The following is a 17,945-nucleotide window of genomic DNA, read 5'->3' as shown; positions in this document are numbered from 1 at the left end:
CAGCACTGTGTCATATCCTCTGATGTGTCTGACATATTCGTTAACAGTCACACCTCCTTTTAGCCATAAATATCCCAAAACTGTTCTATCATTTAAGAAGTTTATTTGCATGGAGTAATATACAATCAGAACTTTATTTTGCTTCTACCTACATAAATCAAAGATTAGCAGCTACATTCAGAGAACATGGCACTCATCATTCAACACCTGTCATATTAATGGATTTCACAAGTACCAGAAAATTGGATATGGCCTAGTACATAACAATACATTTCACACCTCAAACGAATGGTAATAAGCAACCAAATACTATACAGTAAAATAAACAACAATTTAGTTCAGTCAAATCAGTGCAATCTCATTTTATTTGCAATTTAAATGTAGCTACTTAAAACATTTTCCAGATCACAACTTGTCCCCAAGGAATGTCTGTCTACCAAATGAAGAAATACTATATTTCAATCGCTTTTCCACCAACACTTAACAATCACATTTAAATTGATTTTTCTAGTTAAAAAACTCACCTCTTGATAAGGATAGGGTACTGGTGCATGTCCTAAGCCAACCTTTGCATTTACCTGAAGTCCTAATACGGTATTTTTCACTCACTCCAAGACTGCAATTTTGAATACAAAAGCACCTGAAGCTTATTTCACTTTTAAGCTTCTTACTCTGAAGTTCATCAGAAATACTACATTGCTAGCATTCAAATTAGCAGGGGTGAAGTGACTTAAGAACAATGCAAAACAATCATCTGAGGGCTGAAGGGGTGCCTTAACTAAAAATAATGTTCCTGTTTGCATCGAATTCAGAGTCCAATCACTTTAACAGTACCTTTCAACACATTAAGCAATTTTTCACACCATTTTCAATATAGTTGTACCTATGGACCAACCACAAATTAGACTATAATGTTACGAGCAGTATTTAAGCAGAGTAGAAACAGTACCTGCAACAAGATGCTTACAGATGATTAGAAGAGATTAGAGTGAAAAGGAAAAAAATCATCCTGAATAATGTGATGAATGACAAACATTCAGTTAGTGTCATGTTTTGGTGGAAATAGGATTAAGATAAATGAAAAGACAAATGAAAGGATGCCATTGAAGAGAGGGGGACACGGCAGAGAAGTTAGAAGAGGTAGCTGTGAAAAGGAGATGAAGTGACTAAGCAAGATTGCTGACGCAAACAACCAGCTAGCACAAGAAAGGTAAGTCAGAAGCAGACAGATCTCTGCTTGCCCAAGAACCTTATCTGGCTACCCCTCATTGCAACAATTTCACTGTGTGTGCTTGAAAATTTAAGGTATATCAGAAATATTTGAAATAATAATTGAAAATTTCAGAGGGAATGAGAGGAAGGAGTTTTAGTACAAGTGCAGGCGTAATTTGTCAATGTATGCTTTCACCATTTTTTAAATAACTGCCCCTGCAGTCTTCCAGGTAGCACGCAACCTTCTTCCTACCCTATCTTAATGCAGTCTGAGATGCAGTAAATGCTACCAATCAAAACCCCATGTCTGCTTGGTTTTTTTTTTTTAATAAATTATTCAGCATATTCTGAAGAAGTAGTTTACCTATTAAAGGAAGATCTCTTTTTAAAACAGATAGAGAATGCATACGGTCTATCCTGAGACAGCAATCTTCCAAGAAACCCAAAAATATTATTTCCAACAACGGCTGTTTTTTTAATCCTTCTTCTCCTCAATACAAGGAGGCCATATCAAAGTATTTATGAGAAGGTTTTCCTTCACTACTTCAAGATTTCTATGGGATAAACAACAAAACTAGCCGTCTTTTCATATAAACCAAATTAACAATAGCCCAATTAGTTTCAGGGTCGCTAAAGTCACACCAAAAGCAGAGATAAGCAGAATGAAAGAAATATGAGAACAGAACACTTGAAAGATGTTTGGCATCAGGCAAAAACATTTCTTATACAGACCTGGCACTACAACTTGTCAACAGTGAATGAAATGACAAGGGCACTGCAAGAAAAAACACCACAGGGTTGATGCTAAATACACACTTAATATGAATGGTAATTGAACAATAAAAAGCCATATGAGCTCTGTACACTTAGGAAACTAAATGTGAAAGCCAGAAACACCAAGAAGGACTCTAAGCTCTTGTAAATATTCCCAGAAGCAGGGTCATCTCATTATTTAACTGTAAGATGACATACATCACAGCACTGCATAAACAATATCAGCAGTCCCAATAAGAAAGATGAAGACTTTGTTTTGATACAGCACAGAAATCTTACTTAATTCTAGAAACAGCTCGGGGGTGGGGTGACACAACGACAGACAGGACACAAGGGGACACAGACACACAAATGGGAAGGAAACAGCCAATGGTAACAATTAAAGATTAGGATCTACAGCTTTCAGAATTTTAGCAGAATCCAAAGCTTATCAGAACAACTAATAAAGCTGGATTATTACTCCAGCAGACAGAGCAATAGGCTGTTCGCTTCAGGCCACTGAGTGCACTCAAAACAAACCTTGCAGGTGAAAAAATTTCAAATCTCAATAGAAAGAAATGGTGAAGCAATAGTTAACCTAGCTACCCCAAACTAGACTACTGATGCTTAGAAGTGTGCTAATGCCAATGTTATTTGTATTATATATGTGACAATTTATATTTGTGTATACACATAATACAAATATGTATTTTTACAATACCTATTTCAAGGCTCTGATAGAGATTATATTTTGCCTTTTACTGTTTAAATACGCACATACATATTGAAGATTGTTTACTTTAAATCAGAGGAAAAAAGCAACCAGAAACATCCCACCAATCCATTTCACACTGTAATTACTTGTATTATGTATATACTTCTATAACTTCAGTGAGAACATACTTCAGCAAAGTGCTAACTGTATTCAATGCTGCTGCTGATCAAATAAAGGCATAAAGGGCAATAAAAGCACGCATTAGATACAGGCATCAATAAAAAAAGTATACAAAGCATTTTACATGACTGTGTACTGTGGTTGTTTCTGGCTAAGGAAGCTTCTGGTCAAAGCCAACTTTTTTAGCAAATTAAAACCAGCATTCCTTCAGTGTAATATCCTATGCTCACATTCCCATGCCAAAGGAACTTCGTAAGATCATCCAAAGAGAGAAGTACTTATGAGAAAAATTTAAGGCATCGTGTACTTTTTCTAGAAGTATCTTTAAGTAATACAATTGTGCGTGATAGACAGATGTGTAATCCCTATTTGGATAGACAAATGCAAAATAAAATCATGTACACTTGGCACTGATTAAAACAACACCCTCCAGTCAGGATCTTCTTGCATCTATATAGTAGAGTACTGCACCACAAACGAAACGTGCTTTCCCAGTCTTTTCACTTGATTCTAGGGGAAATGCTTAGGGTTCCAGAAAAGTGTGAAACTTCCTGATCAATCAATTTCTGTGACAAATTGTTCACTGCACATTTGAAATGGTAAAGTGGTTAAAAAAGGTTAAAAAAAATGGAAACCTTCAGTTTTCAAGCCACTTTTATAAGGAGCTGAATTATTACCAAAAGCCTCGGGATGAAATAGATTTTTCTGGAGAGGTGTTCTTATAAGAGGTGCCAGCAGCAATAACTTACATGCTGCTAAAGGGAATTCACACACAGAATTTAAATCCATGAAATAAAATAAATCTCACAAGGATACACATTGTGGAAAGGAGGATTATGAAATGTAATGACACTGAAGATTTTAAAGGACATTTATTTTTCAGTGGATTATTTACTTTTCTTACTAATAATTAACTGTTTTAACATCTAAGTATTTTGATAAAGTCTTACATTTACACTCACCTGATTCATTTTGAATTCCTGTTGTGTTCTGAAAAGATACACACAACAAAGAAACTCCTTTGATTACATGAGCCCTAAAAAGAAAAACAGACAATTGTAACACGTACCTACCTACCAATTTACATTGAATTGAAAGTACACACAGACATGTAGCTTCTCTTCCTAAAGCATTTGTCACAAAGGAGCATATTGCTTTATATAAAAATCTGCTCCAAGCTATAGTTGTGTTATTATAGCTCAAACATATATGAATAATCTCAAGATGGCTATCTATCATTAATCTTTCTCCCAGTTTTAAATGATGATGCAACAGAAATGTGCTCAAGCAGGATTGTTTCATTTGTTTTTAAAAACAAGTTAGCTTGTTCAAGATTGAGTACTTTTAAGAACTTTAGGAGTCAGATCTCTTTAGAATTTAATATCAAAGCATTATGAAAGACCTTAAGTGGTTTTCAAATAACAAAATGCATGCATTTGAGTCTCCACTCTCCCACATTAGAAACAGGAAATTCTTCGTTAAAATGGAGCCTTTTATTAAGGTATTTTATTACACTAATGCATTTGGCATTCTTGTTTAACAGAAGCTTGAGATTTCAAAAGGTTTCCAACAAAAATTACTAGTTCAAGTAGACATCAAATGTGCAAACTCATGACTTAAGACAAAACTAATCAGAACGATGCTGTATCTAAGACTCTACTACATCAATTCACTTCCTTTCTTTTTTTTTTTTAATACATACAAAAAAGCATTATTGCAAGTTACGCCGGAAACACTATCCTTCCTGGTGTCATACAGAATTTTCAATAAATGAACAACACCCTTTTTTGGAGGTTAACTGGTACCTAATCCCTTAAAGCACTTTACTCAAGTACTGCTATTTCTTCCCTGTCTTTAGTTTTCTTATTATAATAATGATTAACTGATTTTTTACTAAGTACTTTGTATAAATACCAACATTTAATTTAAAATACATTCAAGCAAAATACACTCCAAACAAATTTCATATATTCCTTCACATCTTTGCACAGAATTCTTGGTAAGAATTCTTAATGCTGCATAACAGTGAAAATACTGCCAAGCGTCATACAAATGTTGCATTGCTGAAGAGATTCATAAGAAAAGGAAAAACTTCCTTGAAAAGGGTATTTCTGTTGTATACAGCTCTTCCAGGAATAACTCCTTTTGTCCTGATATTTCCATACTACATGAGCATTTAGACAAAGAGCTGAAACATCTGTATTTCGGTTCCAGTTTTGCAACTGGTTCTGTGGGATTTACAGTTTGCCAGCATAAGACCAGTTACGGGATAAGGAGCTCCATCTGAACAGCTTTTAAAAATCGGAAGAAAAGCATTCCTTTTGGAATGTACTATTACAACCTTCTAACTTATTTCAGTATATCTGTCAATTACAAATCAATTCCTACAAATGATAGATCCCAAGCATTTGATTTTCTAAAATTTTCTCTAACACTGACGAAGAACATAGCCAACACCAAGAAACTACCGAACAAGTAGGGAATGCTCCACAGGTTTCATTACTAGTTACGGTCACTCCTGAGATTGTTAAATCTTGCCATGACAATAACGTCCCTTCAGCTCTAAGTTTCTCATGCATTAGCACACCGTTGTTTCTCACACATCTTCCACATACCCTTTACTTCCCTCAGCCTTGATATCTTAACTCGTTTTCCCTCCTGACAAATATGATTTCTATTTCAGACATTTTTACACAAATGCTTTAGGCAAATGGTTTCTGAAATTTGATCCATAGACTGCCTGTCACCTGCTGAAAGTCACCTTAGCACATGGAAATGCTGATTAAAGAAAAAGCAAAAACTGGACTCAGTATAAACTTCTGTACTTGAGATGAAGCCTGAATAACAGAGAAAAATCCAGTGCTCCTATTCATTGTTCATTGGGACAATACCCACACAATGTCAATTTATAAATGAAATATTCTGGATAGCAAGAGAGGCATCAAAACATTTCCTAGTGTGAAAAACAACTTACTTTTAGTAACAAATGTCTTGTTTTTCTACACTTGGCTACAAAACAAAAAACGATTACTCACGAAAAGACAACAAAAGCAAGAACCTTTTATTGACATGATTTTAGAGCACAGCCTGGTGAGCTACTCTGGCTGTAGCATACGAGTTTAAGTGGTTATTGTCTCCAGCTGCCTATTTCTACCTTTTCTCCTCCCTCTCACTAAAGATTATCAGTCCCTCAATGACAAGGGCTTAACTGTTCACATAACCGTTTTCTATCATGGTTCTGGAAAGTGATTTAGAAAATCTACTGTAAGAAGTGCACATATGTTACACTGTGGTGAGTGACAGTCATATGAAGTATATACGTCACTTTCAACACTGAATAAAAGAGGAAGGCATTTAACCCAGAACTCTAGATATGTAAAGACAATAAGGATTTAAAGCACTGTCTTACAGAAGCAAACATTCAACACCATCACTACTGAGCCGCTAAACATAAAGAATTTGAGAGACAAGTAAATACCAATTAAGTGATGGGTTGAAGGGCTCAATGCTAAAGGAAATTCTTGTCAAGCTGAAAATTTCCTCTAAGCTGAGCCTTCTTACCCGAGTTGTTAAATAAATTAGTCAAAAATTTGAAAAACAAAAGCTTTTTTTTTTTACTTTGTTTCATTTGAGCAGTAAGAATACACTTTTCTTGTATTTCATATACTAATTCAACATTATTTTGCTTAAAATTGATATTGTTTTCAAAGAGTTTTCAAAACAAAAAATAAGCCTGGTATTTTTACAGATTTTATAAATGCTTTATTCAGCTTTTATAGAACTGGTTATATCCAAACGTCTCAATGGTATTTCTCAGGAGAAGACGACAAATCTTCACATACTGATGTATTTAAACATCCACATAACACAGTTTAGGTAGATTCCTAACAGACTGAGCTACTCTATACCATTTCAGCTACAAGTTACCAGAGGAACCAGTTGACCATGAAATACAATTAGATGAGAAATTAAGCTACAGTAAACCAAAAGCTTCAACAAGTATTTATAAAGCTATTAATTTAAAACACACACTTCATCTTAAAATTTCATACCTGCAGTTCTGACAAGTTACATGTATGAGCTCTCTAACTGAGAAAATGCCTGAAAATATTTCGCCACTTTTTCCTTCCTCCATGTTACCTATTTTGTTAACAATGAACTCAACTATGTGGAAAGCAAGATTAATTGCACTGGAAAAAAAAAAAAGACTACATACAGACTTATGTACAGTCACTAGTTTTCCTTCTACCTAAAGTGAAACATGACATAAGAACAGAAGAGAAAGTATCTGTAACACTAAATTTGGGTTTTAACTTCTAGTACACAAAGTTCAACAAAAACAAGAAAATATGAAACAAATTCTACAACTGCTGCACAAATATTAGTTCCCCGTATGATCAATGACTACCAACAACGTATTTACTCTTGCCACTGCAAGCAGAAACAAGCTTTCACTTCATATGCTAACGACTTTTTAGCTACACAAACAGTCAAGTCCAATGAAAGATTTTCCAGGAAAGCCCCAAAGAAAATGATACTGCTCTGATTTGTTATCAGGGGAATTGTGATCTATTAAGTTCAAAGAAGTGATGATGACCACATTAAATCAGTTTTAAAGTCAGCAATAGTCTACAACCATGTTAGTACTTTGAAAAAGTCATGTCAGCAGCTCCAACAAATAGAGGTAACAACTATTTTGATTCAGCCTTTCCTCCAAACTCAACAGCAACATATACCTGCATCTATCAGTCAAAGACCTGAATACTGTTAATAACATCTACCACAGTCAACTTTGAAGATTCACTGAAGTCCCTAAGAAAAGGTAAAGGTTCTATGCCAAAAATGAAGCATGCTTACCAGTACAGTAACCTGAATTTTTTAAATTAATTTCCAGAAAACATTGCCAAGTCATATTTATTTCAAACCACCACCTACTACTGTATCTCATGAGTACAAAAATACTATGTACTTTCTCAAGACATTAAAGCATCTGGGAAACAAACACAAGAGAAAGAAGATCTACTGCATCATATAATCTCAGAGTTTCAGAAAAGTGTATTTAGAAAGGCTCATTGTTAGGCAACAAATTATATTTAGATAAGAATATACAAGGCATTGTACTTAAGGAAACACTGTGGTCACTCAAACAAAACACTTGAAACAAAAAATATTTTGACCTTATTTCTGAATTCTACGCTTAAGGATTTTAAATATTCCCTTACAAAAAAAATAACTTGCTGGGAATAAAGTTTGCAAACAAGAGCAAGTCATTTTATACAAAACCAACATTACAGATCATCTTTTTCAAACTAAATCAGATGGTACTTCTAAGTAAGCATTCTTAGGTTTTACTAAATAGTCTATCTTCTGATTTTATAAGCCATATTTATCATTTCTGTACATGGGGGTTTTTTTAAAAATCCCAGAATCAAAAAGCACTTTGAAAGAGAATGTTGCTTCCAATTCAGAGAAAGGAAAAACCAGACATAAGAGTATCAATCCTATTTTGGAAGCTGAAAAAGGGACATGCATTACGTCACTGCTCTGGTAAAAACATGTTCATTACAGAACCAGGAACAAAACTTGAAAGTCTCAACAGTCTGCTTTCCTAATGACCAGGGGTTCAGGCTGGGATACTGCAGGGCTCTTTTTCTTTGTTTTAGTTTTTAGCTGCAGCACATGATTTTTTTTTTTTTTTTTAACATTAGGACATGTACATTTTTTGAATTGAACACTGAAACACTCTAATCCACAGATTTTCAATGTATAAGATGAAAGCTTGCAAAAAAAATATTTAAGTTCATGTTAACTCTGAAAGATTAAAATATGTATTTGATAGAAACAAGAAGCACTATCTATGGGCACTTAATTGCAAAGACATTTTCAGTTATTCAAGACTGCCAGAATAAGAACAGAGAAAAAAAAGGGCAAACAATGATTTTCTGAAGACTAAAATCTATTACCTATTGCCCATTAAGAAAAAAGGCTTTGCTTACTGCCATGTAACCAAATAAACTGTTATACCTTAGAAAGGTTTATTCAGATAACCAAGAAAATAAGCCAAGAAATCACTGAGAAAAAAAATAAAACCTGAGTTTATTAATTAAACAGCAACTAGTCAAGAGAAGTCAACAGAAAATAACGTCTCTAACAACTGCAAATATACAGAAATACCATTCCAATCTTCAGACATAAGTACACTTTTAACTGCTCTTGCAAAGACAGTAAATTCAAATGAAAATTTTCTCAGACAAGTACATTGCTCATTTACTACTACGTGAAGAAGCCCGTTTCAGTCATTTCTTTTTACAATACAAGACTCAGCCTCCCACTTTTGTCTACAGGCATGTTTTATACAGAGGCAGAGAGGAAACATTTTTCAGCTAAGAATACAATCAGAGAAAAAACACATTGCTAAAAGAAATTACTTCACTGGGTGGGAGTCATTAAGTATCAGGATCATATCTGCCCTTTCACATGCTAACAAGTCCAACAGCAAATATATAGCAATACTTTAAAAAGGTATGCCAATGCAGATATTCAACACACATGAGTTTATGAACTCCAGCTGTTTATAAATCCCTGATAAAAAACATACAAGTAGCAGTCTCCAATCTCCACCAGTAAGCAAATGACTCATGATGACCAAGGTACTGTGCTACTGCTATAAGCCATAGACTAATTCCCCCCCCGGTTTGAGATCCTCATTCGAAGGTCTTGCAGGCACACTGCAAATAAACTACCAACTGGATACCACTGATACAGAAATACATTACCACACTGGTCATCTCTAAATCTCTCTGAACTTCTGTTTTCAACAGACAGCCACCTAGTAAGCAACATTATTCATATGTCCTTTTTATATACTATTACTTGTTTACCACTAAAGATCAAGGCTCTTATGTAAAACAGTGAAATGGGGACATCACTGCACTAGAGGATGGACTTCAAGAGCCATTTTAGTTTTTACAGAAAAATAGTAGTTTGCTTTGACTTTCTGCTTTACTTCCCTTCCATTTTCAAGCAAATATTCATGTAGAAAAATAAGTATGGGTTATACAAATGTACATAAGTACTTCAACATCCTTCCCGCATCCTCCATGCTACTCTGGAAGAAGGCTGTTCTTCAGATCCCCATACTTACAACTAAACAGGCATCAATTCAGGAATCTCCAAACACCATACTCATCATGGCATTTCTACCCAAGATATTTTATCCAAAGTGATGATTTGCCTTCTATTTAACATAACTAGGGTTTCACTATAAGTGAAACATGGCCTCATTTTTATGATCTATGCCATGGGCACACAGGCTGTTGAGACACTTCTAGCAAAGTGTCCCTAGCAAATCCTGGGAGCTATATGCTTGAAAACCAACAGGTACTGACATGGTTCTCGTTGCTGTCTCTAGAAATCCAATAGTTCTTTTGTTTCTTAAAAGTCACTCTCCTCATCTATCAATGATGCAGTTCTCTATCTGAAGAGTGCCAATGCTGTCACTGATTCACCATCACGCATTTCAACAGTTGGAAGAGCTGGAGGTCTCTCTGTCTATACCTGAATTCACATCTATACCTGAAAGCATACCTGCATTCTTAACATGCACATCATTTTTATTAAAATGTGGCAAGTGTCAAGAGATAACAACATAACAATTACATACCACACTGCTGTACAACTCCAGTTCTCCTGATCTACTCAGTATGTGTAAATAAACTGAAAAAGACTTTGCATCCAAACAACATGCCCAAAGTCAAGAGCATAGACTGGGAACAGCAAACTGGAGTCGCATCAGAAATGCAAGCAGTCCTGTTGTTTTCAAGAGCTGTCCACTGTTGATTACTCAAATGTAAAATATGAAAAATATTTCTCTTGCCACTGAATGATTAGACAGCAGGTGCAACCACATCACCTTCCCTTCCTTCTTCAACAGTTGAAAACAATTTAAAGTTTTCTTTATTATTTCAAAATGGAAACTTTGCAGCTTCATATGAATTTGAAACCACTAGAAGCTTTACTGAAGACTTCCGCTACCTGCTCATGAGATAGTTATCAGCAAGGCTCCGCATGCTGCTCTGGCTTCAAATACAAAATGTACTTGAAGATACTACTCTTGATCTGTCCTAAATGCCTCACATGCGAATTTTCTCTCTCGCTCCAAACATTCCTCCCCACAGTACCACTGCACCATCATGGAGAAATCTCTGACTTATGTGACATGTCCTAGGAAGGACATTTCCAGTGAGGAAACCAATTCTGAAATTAATTTCTCCAAGCCCCTGCTCAGCCAGCTTGGCAGACACTTGATCTGCAGCGAGCTTTAAGGCGTGTGAATTGCCAAAAACTTTTGAAGACTGTGTATTACAAACTATTTGGAAGACAACAGTTGTCTCGCAACGTCACACTGGCAGCAGTTATAGAGCTCTGCTTCGCCAGCTGACACCTCCGAGGCAGCATTTTCAAGGAAAAAAAAAAAAAAAACCTGAAAAAGCAGGCCAGGGGATGAGGTACCTTGTGCCAAACGGCCTCTGCCGCCATCCTCCTCCCTCGCCCTTCCTTTCACTGCCTGGACCCCCTCTCTCCCTAAGGCTCTCCCGCAGGGCACAAGTTCCACATTCGCTCCTCGCACCTGCAGCCGCTGCCCGCACGCCCACCCTGCGGCCACGGCTGCCACCATCCTCCGGGCCCCCCCCAGGGCGGCTCCACCCCCCCGAAGGAGGCTCCTCCGCGGGCCGGGCCGCCGCCGCCGCGGTCCCCTCCTCCGGCGCCGGGCCCCCTCCCAGCCGCGCCCCCGGCGCTGCGCCGCTGGCTCTGCCCACCGCCCCCACGCCCCGTCCCGCCCTCCGGCGCGGCGGCGCCCGCGGGCAGCACGACGGGCCCCGCCGCCTCCCTCTCACCTGCGCCGCTGCCGCCGCCTGCGGCCCGGCTCGGAGCGGCGCGGAGCGGCCTCAGCTCCGGCACCATCCGGGCGCCATTTTGTCTCCAGCCTCGGAAGTGACGTTGGGGGGAGGCCAGCGGGCAGGTCCCCCCGCCGCGGGACCCCCTCCGGAGCGGGGCCGCCCCGCGGCCGCCCCCCACCTCCCCACACCCGTTTTACCCCCAGTGTTTCCCCCCCCCCCAGCATTTCCCCGAGACCGCCTCAGCTCATCCCACCTGCTGGAGTCGGCCTCCGCACCGCGGCCTCCAGCCACCACCCTCATCCCAGACAATGAGCTGTGGAGAAGAGCAGGTTCTCTTTCCCTATTTCTTTTTTTTTTTTTTTGGTCCGTTTTTCTTCTTTTTGTAGTAATGCAGCTCCGCAGGGAGGTGGTTTTCTCGCTTCTGACTGAAAAGGAAAAAAAAAAAGCGGCTGAGGGGAAATTATTTGAGTAACTGGAGGTGATGTATGGAAAGATCCTCACCCCCTGAGGAGGCGCGGGCGGTTTCTTCTCTGACAGGGTGAGACCCATTTTTGCTGCACATCTATTGTGCTGCCCCGTGTAAATCCCCTTTTTTTCACTGTAATTTCTGAGCAAGTACCTGAGAGGAAAAGCAGCCCGTAGGCACCTCCTGGGAGATGTTTGTATTTGTATTGCAGGGTGTAACTGTGTCTCCCTTTCTTTAATTTCAAAAGCAAAATAATTTTTCTCTCACTTGAGTTTTGTATTCATAATACTGTCAAAGAGATATAATCCTCCTGGGCTAGGACTATTTTTTACATGGAAATATGAAGAATTTGCCATTTTTCCAGAGGAAAACCCCCTGACTTAAAGGTGGGAGGCATTAATACAGTTACAGATTGGAGGTCTAAAGTTCAGAAATGTTTTACACTTCTTTGATTGTTTTGTTTTCACATTCATTGTGCATGTACATCAAGGAGTAACATTAAAACTGTCAATAAGCCTGGACACACAAAGTACTCATACAGTACCAGGATAGAGGAGTCCCATTCCATGAAGCTGGAAGGTTTCCTTAGCTAGTAGCCAAGCAAGTCACCCAAAAATACCAAAATCAGTTTTGAAACCTCTGATTGCAGTAGTAACAAATCCTCATATAAATATGTTTAAACTACTTGAACTTATTAGGCTAAATTAATTTAATTCTAATTTAGCTGTATTAACATTTAATTTTATAAGTAAGCTAGACTAATTACATCTGTGTAAGTTTTGGGATTATTTTAAGAAAAACCAAGGCTCCCATTTGACACGTTAGAGCCTTATAACTATAACAGAGAAAACAAAAACATAGAATAAAATACATACCATATCAGCTAGAGTACGAACCTTTCTACCTTCAAGGTTATTAAGTATAAGGTTTCCCAAAAGTATCACAAATAATACAAATTATGACTTTCCTCAACATACAGCTCTAGAAGAAGTTCAAAAAAGCTCAAAACACACCCCTTTTAAAAAATAAATTAGCCTATTGCCATCTTATTACTTTAACTTTTTTTCCTGTATTCTAGAGGTATTGTTATTGAGATTGTAAGCCAGACAGGATAGGTATCAACAAGCTAACCCACAAACTTGTAGCACTAACTACAAAACATTGATATTTTTAACACTTACTTTGAGTTTATTCATTTTAGTTTGTTTTTATAGCTTCATTACTATAATAGTAATGTCTACTCAGTTGTTTAAGATTGAAAGGAGTAAAGGCTTTTGATCAAATACTGATACTACTTCTTTGTTCCTTCCTGGTCAAGGCTGCACTAGCTCTTCAGAGGCTTAATTTGAAGACTCACCCTGCTACTGATTGGTGGATGTCACTTTAAAAGTCATGGAAGACCACAATAATTTTAGGCTGAGGGCTAGAGCGTAAAGGTGAGTTTATTTTCAGTGAGGCTTGTTGTCTTTTGTTTCCTGTATTTTTTATTTTCTTCTAGATTTTGCTTTGTTTTTTGTAGTGATAGAGTAGGAATGTTGTATAGCTGAGATTATTTGCTTGGTTTATACTTGGCTTAATTGAAGATTTTAAAAAGATTTTTTGATATGTTTTAGTATTAAATGCTTATTCTTGAACAGCTTTTTAATGGATAGTTTTTAAACCTTAAATTGTTTCAACTTGTTCAAAAACATTATTTCTTATTGTGTAGAAATATAATGCTAAGCCAATATGAAACTATTTATAGCTGTATAATCATTTATGAAGACTACCTAACTGTTGCTTTTAACACTTACTACTTATTCTACTAACTATTTTTTTGTTGTACTCTATTATATTGTAGGTGGAGAAGGGACTCTTGAAAAGCTGGAGCTCTGAACTAAGTAGAAACAGTCTTTTCTCAGGTAGCTCATTTCAACTGTTTGCTTTTGTGTATGTAACCGCTACTAATACAAGGTTATAGTTTTATGATAACAAAAGCTAATACTTTAAAATGTTCTTGTTAAAGTTCATAGTTTCTTGGAAGGTTCATGTTATAAATGTTGGAAGAATTTTGAATGCTGAGACAAACTATGTTACTCTAATTTTTATTTTTAAGTCTGTTAGTTAATAAGACTAACTATAAGAGAGTAGGTAAAACCAAAGAATCTAAACATAGAGGAGTTTGCTAATCACTCTCTAAGACAGGATAAGCTTTTAGATTGATTTGCATTTGTTATTTTATCTGCAAACTAAGGAACTCACGCTTGTAGGTGTTTTAAAGAAGTATTAGTTCATTTTTTTCAGTCAAAATCCTCAGAGTAGAAAACGGTAATATTCTTTCAGTATCTGTATGAAATGTAGCTGTCGTAAGCATATTATGTGTATGACTGCAAAAAGTAGAAAAAAACCTTGTCTGGTGCTGTCAGTTTATCAGTAGTTTTGGTAACTAACAGTTGTAGTATTATTATCAGAATGACCTGTATGTAGTCCTGGTCTTCCCATAGGTATTCCTAAGCCATTTGCTCAACTGTGTCAGCTATTTAGTAGTAAATATGCTGTTGTACCTGTATCCTGTTTATTTCCATTCTTATACAAATGGGTGCACAGTCTCTTCTAGGTTTGATATTTGTAATTTTTAGTTTGAAACATCCCCCAAGACCTTTCAAAGAATAAAAGGATACTCAGTGCATTAAAGAAATCACTTCTGACCAAAAATCTTCCGTCTAAACTGTAAGCATCACTACTATGTATATAGTAAAAGGTTCTCATTTAGTATTGCATAGTATAGCATTTCTATGTGTCTTACAGCAGGTTCTTTTTCTTTCCAAAATTCAGGATGACAGAAGTAATATGAAGAAAAGATAAAGCTTGAAAGAAAAGTGAGAGGAAAGAGGTAGTGTACTTCTGCATGCTAGAAATCTTATCAAAAGCTTGCAAAATACTGCACTGAGTCTGTCTGCCCGCAACTCAGCCTCTGCATCACAATCATGAATTAATGATAAAAATATATATGACAACAAGCCAATTATCTATGCTCTAGATCTCCTTAGGGTAAAGATGAGAATGCCTATGATGAATACTAGCTTGTGGGTGTAATAGTAAGTACTAACCTGACCAAGTTAGTACAGGAACTTCTGCTGTACAGAATAGAACAGATGAACACACAAGGGATGCAAAGAATCCACACTGCAAATATAACAGTATCTATGTCAAATGCTTGGTGAATCTGTTATAAGGGTATCCTTGAAAAATAATGTGTTAGTTTTGTGTGATAATAAATCACTTCGAAAATACACACTTTGCTTTTGGAATTGCTTGAAATAACTTGAGTGTTGTTGTGAAGCTGTCTAGTAGTAATACTGATCTCTTTAGGTGTCACTGGGACGCATTAAACCAAAAGACGGTAGGCAAGAGGCAGTAAAATTGCTTTGTAGAATCCTTGTATTGTTCATGCAGTGACTTGTAATGGATTATATTCTATGATCATCTTCACAAACTTCTGCTGCCTTTTTGAGACACAAGAATAGGGAGCAATGTGATATCCACAAACACAAACTTTCCCTTTATCTGTGAAAGTAGACTTAAAGATTTGGAGAAACTTGAGGCGTAAGGCATGATTTCTCAGCTCAGTATTACATATATTGAACTACAGGGATTCCAATTATTCTACCTTAGGAGCCTCGCTGGTAGTTTCCCAGCCTGTGTATTTTTTATTTATCCCATCACTCTTACTCTAAGTAGATGTGCTTTGCTCAAGTGTTAATAGACGCTATTGTTTTCCAACTAGCTGTCACTTAACCAGGTTCTATATATTTAGTCTGCATTCTTTGAGTGTGAGTAAAACACCTCTGTACCTTCAGTACAATTTTTTCCATACACTTCTAATGTAGTGAGACCCATAATCCTGTAATCAAGTATGTCTTTCCCTGTTTTCTTGTTGATTATCCAAGTTCCAAATAATTTACACTTTCCTGTGCTGCTGTGATTCAGTTAATATATAGCTTTTACAAGTGAAAGGTGGACCAGAAAGATGCTGGTATTGAATGCCCTTTCTTTTAAAGAAATGCAAGAGCTCTGTGAGGTAGTTGAGTCTGACACGTGTCCTTCTGATTAAAAATGTATTGATTTCTTTCATTAATAACTGCTGCTTTTCACAGATAGAATGTTAGGTGCTATTTCAATACTTTACTTGAAACAAAACACCACCAAAGGGAAAACTTGGGTGAGACTCACTCCTATTTTGCTCTAAGGCCTTACTATATCTGTGTAGTATGGACAGTATGTTTTTAAAGGTATGGTAGGCTCCAACAGGACAGAATCTTTGTCAAAATTCAAAGCTACATTTCTTTCTGGAAATAATTAGTGTTTATCTCAACTGTGATAACCAAAGTACTGACACAAATGGAGTTTCTTATGTGGTTAAAGGGCTTTCTAGTTTATGAGTGTCATTGTATGCTTATTTGCAAAAGGTGAAAAAGGATGTAGAGGAGCAAAATACTGTTTTATCTCTGGTCTGGGATTAATATTGCTAGTTTGGAGTCATTAAGTACTAGAAACTCACATTACTTGTAAATATTTTAGCATGTCACTCTTGATGTAGAAGTCTTCCATGTATGAATCCTAGGGCTCTCAAGCTGCTCATTTAAATTATAAATGTCTCTACGAAGCTTACTGCAATGTGCTACCTTCTCAGAGTGAGAAATGCTATAGCAGGCCAATCACTCCTTGTTTTCAGAGGCATCCAGAACCAGTGAGGCAACAGACTGGCAGCATTGAAAAGGCAGGTGACATGTTTTGGCTAATTGTGAAGGGAACATGATGGAAACATCTGTTCTTACAATAAAAATACAACTTCCAATATCAACCTCGTCTCAAATGCTCTTGTTCTAGAACTCAGTCACTTCCTTGTAGTATTCTTCTCTTGTATTGGGGTGCATCTGTGACTGTTAATACTGTTTTTCCAGAACCTATTGTTCAATCACACTGGACAGGAACAAGCTGTCTAGTTTTGGCATAGTCTGCACTGGTCTTTGTTCCTCTCTTGCCACTGTTTATTGCCAGATATACTTCTCAATTTTCTTTCCCTGGAAGTTTTTGCTTTTGTTGGCTATGTCGTGTAGTCACTTTTTTGTGCTTGAAATTTAGGTAGATCTGGCTATGTGTGTACAAGTCATCTTTATTTTCCCTGCATTTGCGTTGAGAATATATACCACCTGGTGGTGTTCCAGTGGACTTGCACTTAGTTTACACTATTTCTAGTGGTCAGAGAAGCCTACAAATCTTTAGTTGATTCAAGTTCTGAACACTTAAATTTTTTTATATTCTGAAAATATCAATATTGCTGCTATTGTGCTCTCTAAAATCATGAACTGATGTTTCAGGTTACCTGGGTGTGCTTAAGCACACACAGGTACATAATATCAGCATGCAGTAGAGACAAATACTAGCAAAAACATTTTTGTAAATCTGGATGTCTGACTGAATATATTCACAGGGTGACTGAAAAGGTGGCTCTTGCGTGGTTAGAGACAGGGAACTTCTTGTGTGTAGAAGTCTTAGTGAGCCATGGCAGGAACAAATATTTCTAGAAAAGATTTTTTCTTATCGGAGGGTCTGAAGTAGCCTTGAAACTAGCTAGACCCAAGTGATACCAATATGGCCAATTCTTCTGTTGTTAATTGGAACAAGGTCTTTATTATCAAAACTTTCTGTGCTATTCTAGTTTGTCTTTATAAACATA

General features: G+C 36.9%; 1 protein-coding gene and 1 long non-coding RNA gene across 3 annotated transcripts in view; one reads left to right on the top strand and one right to left on the bottom strand.

The window, feature by feature from the left end:
- The window catches only part of PRDM2 (PR/SET domain 2), a 63,108-nt gene extending 59,218 nt beyond the window's left edge, over window positions 1-3,890 (bottom strand). For both annotated transcript variants that reach the window (XM_050909271.1, XM_050909272.1), the window contains exon 1: window positions 3,823-3,890. In XM_050909271.1, the coding sequence (XP_050765228.1) occupies window positions 3,823-3,831 (9 nt within the window). In that variant the 5' untranslated portion in view covers window positions 3,832-3,890. The remainder of the gene's footprint in view (window positions 1-3,822) is intronic.
- A 10,174-nt stretch (window positions 3,891-14,064) lies between these two features.
- Window positions 14,065-17,945, top strand: part of LOC127024870 (uncharacterized) — a 23,733-nt gene continuing 19,852 nt past the window's right edge. Inside the window, exons 1-2 of the long non-coding RNA XR_007767605.1 lie at window positions 14,065-14,127; window positions 15,041-15,098. This is a non-coding gene — a long non-coding RNA (uncharacterized LOC127024870). The remainder of the gene's footprint in view (window positions 14,128-15,040; window positions 15,099-17,945) is intronic.

The sequence above is a fragment of the Gymnogyps californianus genome, chromosome 21, assembly GCF_018139145.2.
Source record: "Gymnogyps californianus isolate 813 chromosome 21, ASM1813914v2, whole genome shotgun sequence".
In the NCBI taxonomy this organism is placed as follows: Eukaryota; Metazoa; Chordata; class Aves; order Accipitriformes; family Cathartidae; genus Gymnogyps; species Gymnogyps californianus.
The sequence above is the reverse complement of the archived record's forward strand: the minus strand, read 5'-3'. Positions and strand labels throughout refer to the sequence as shown.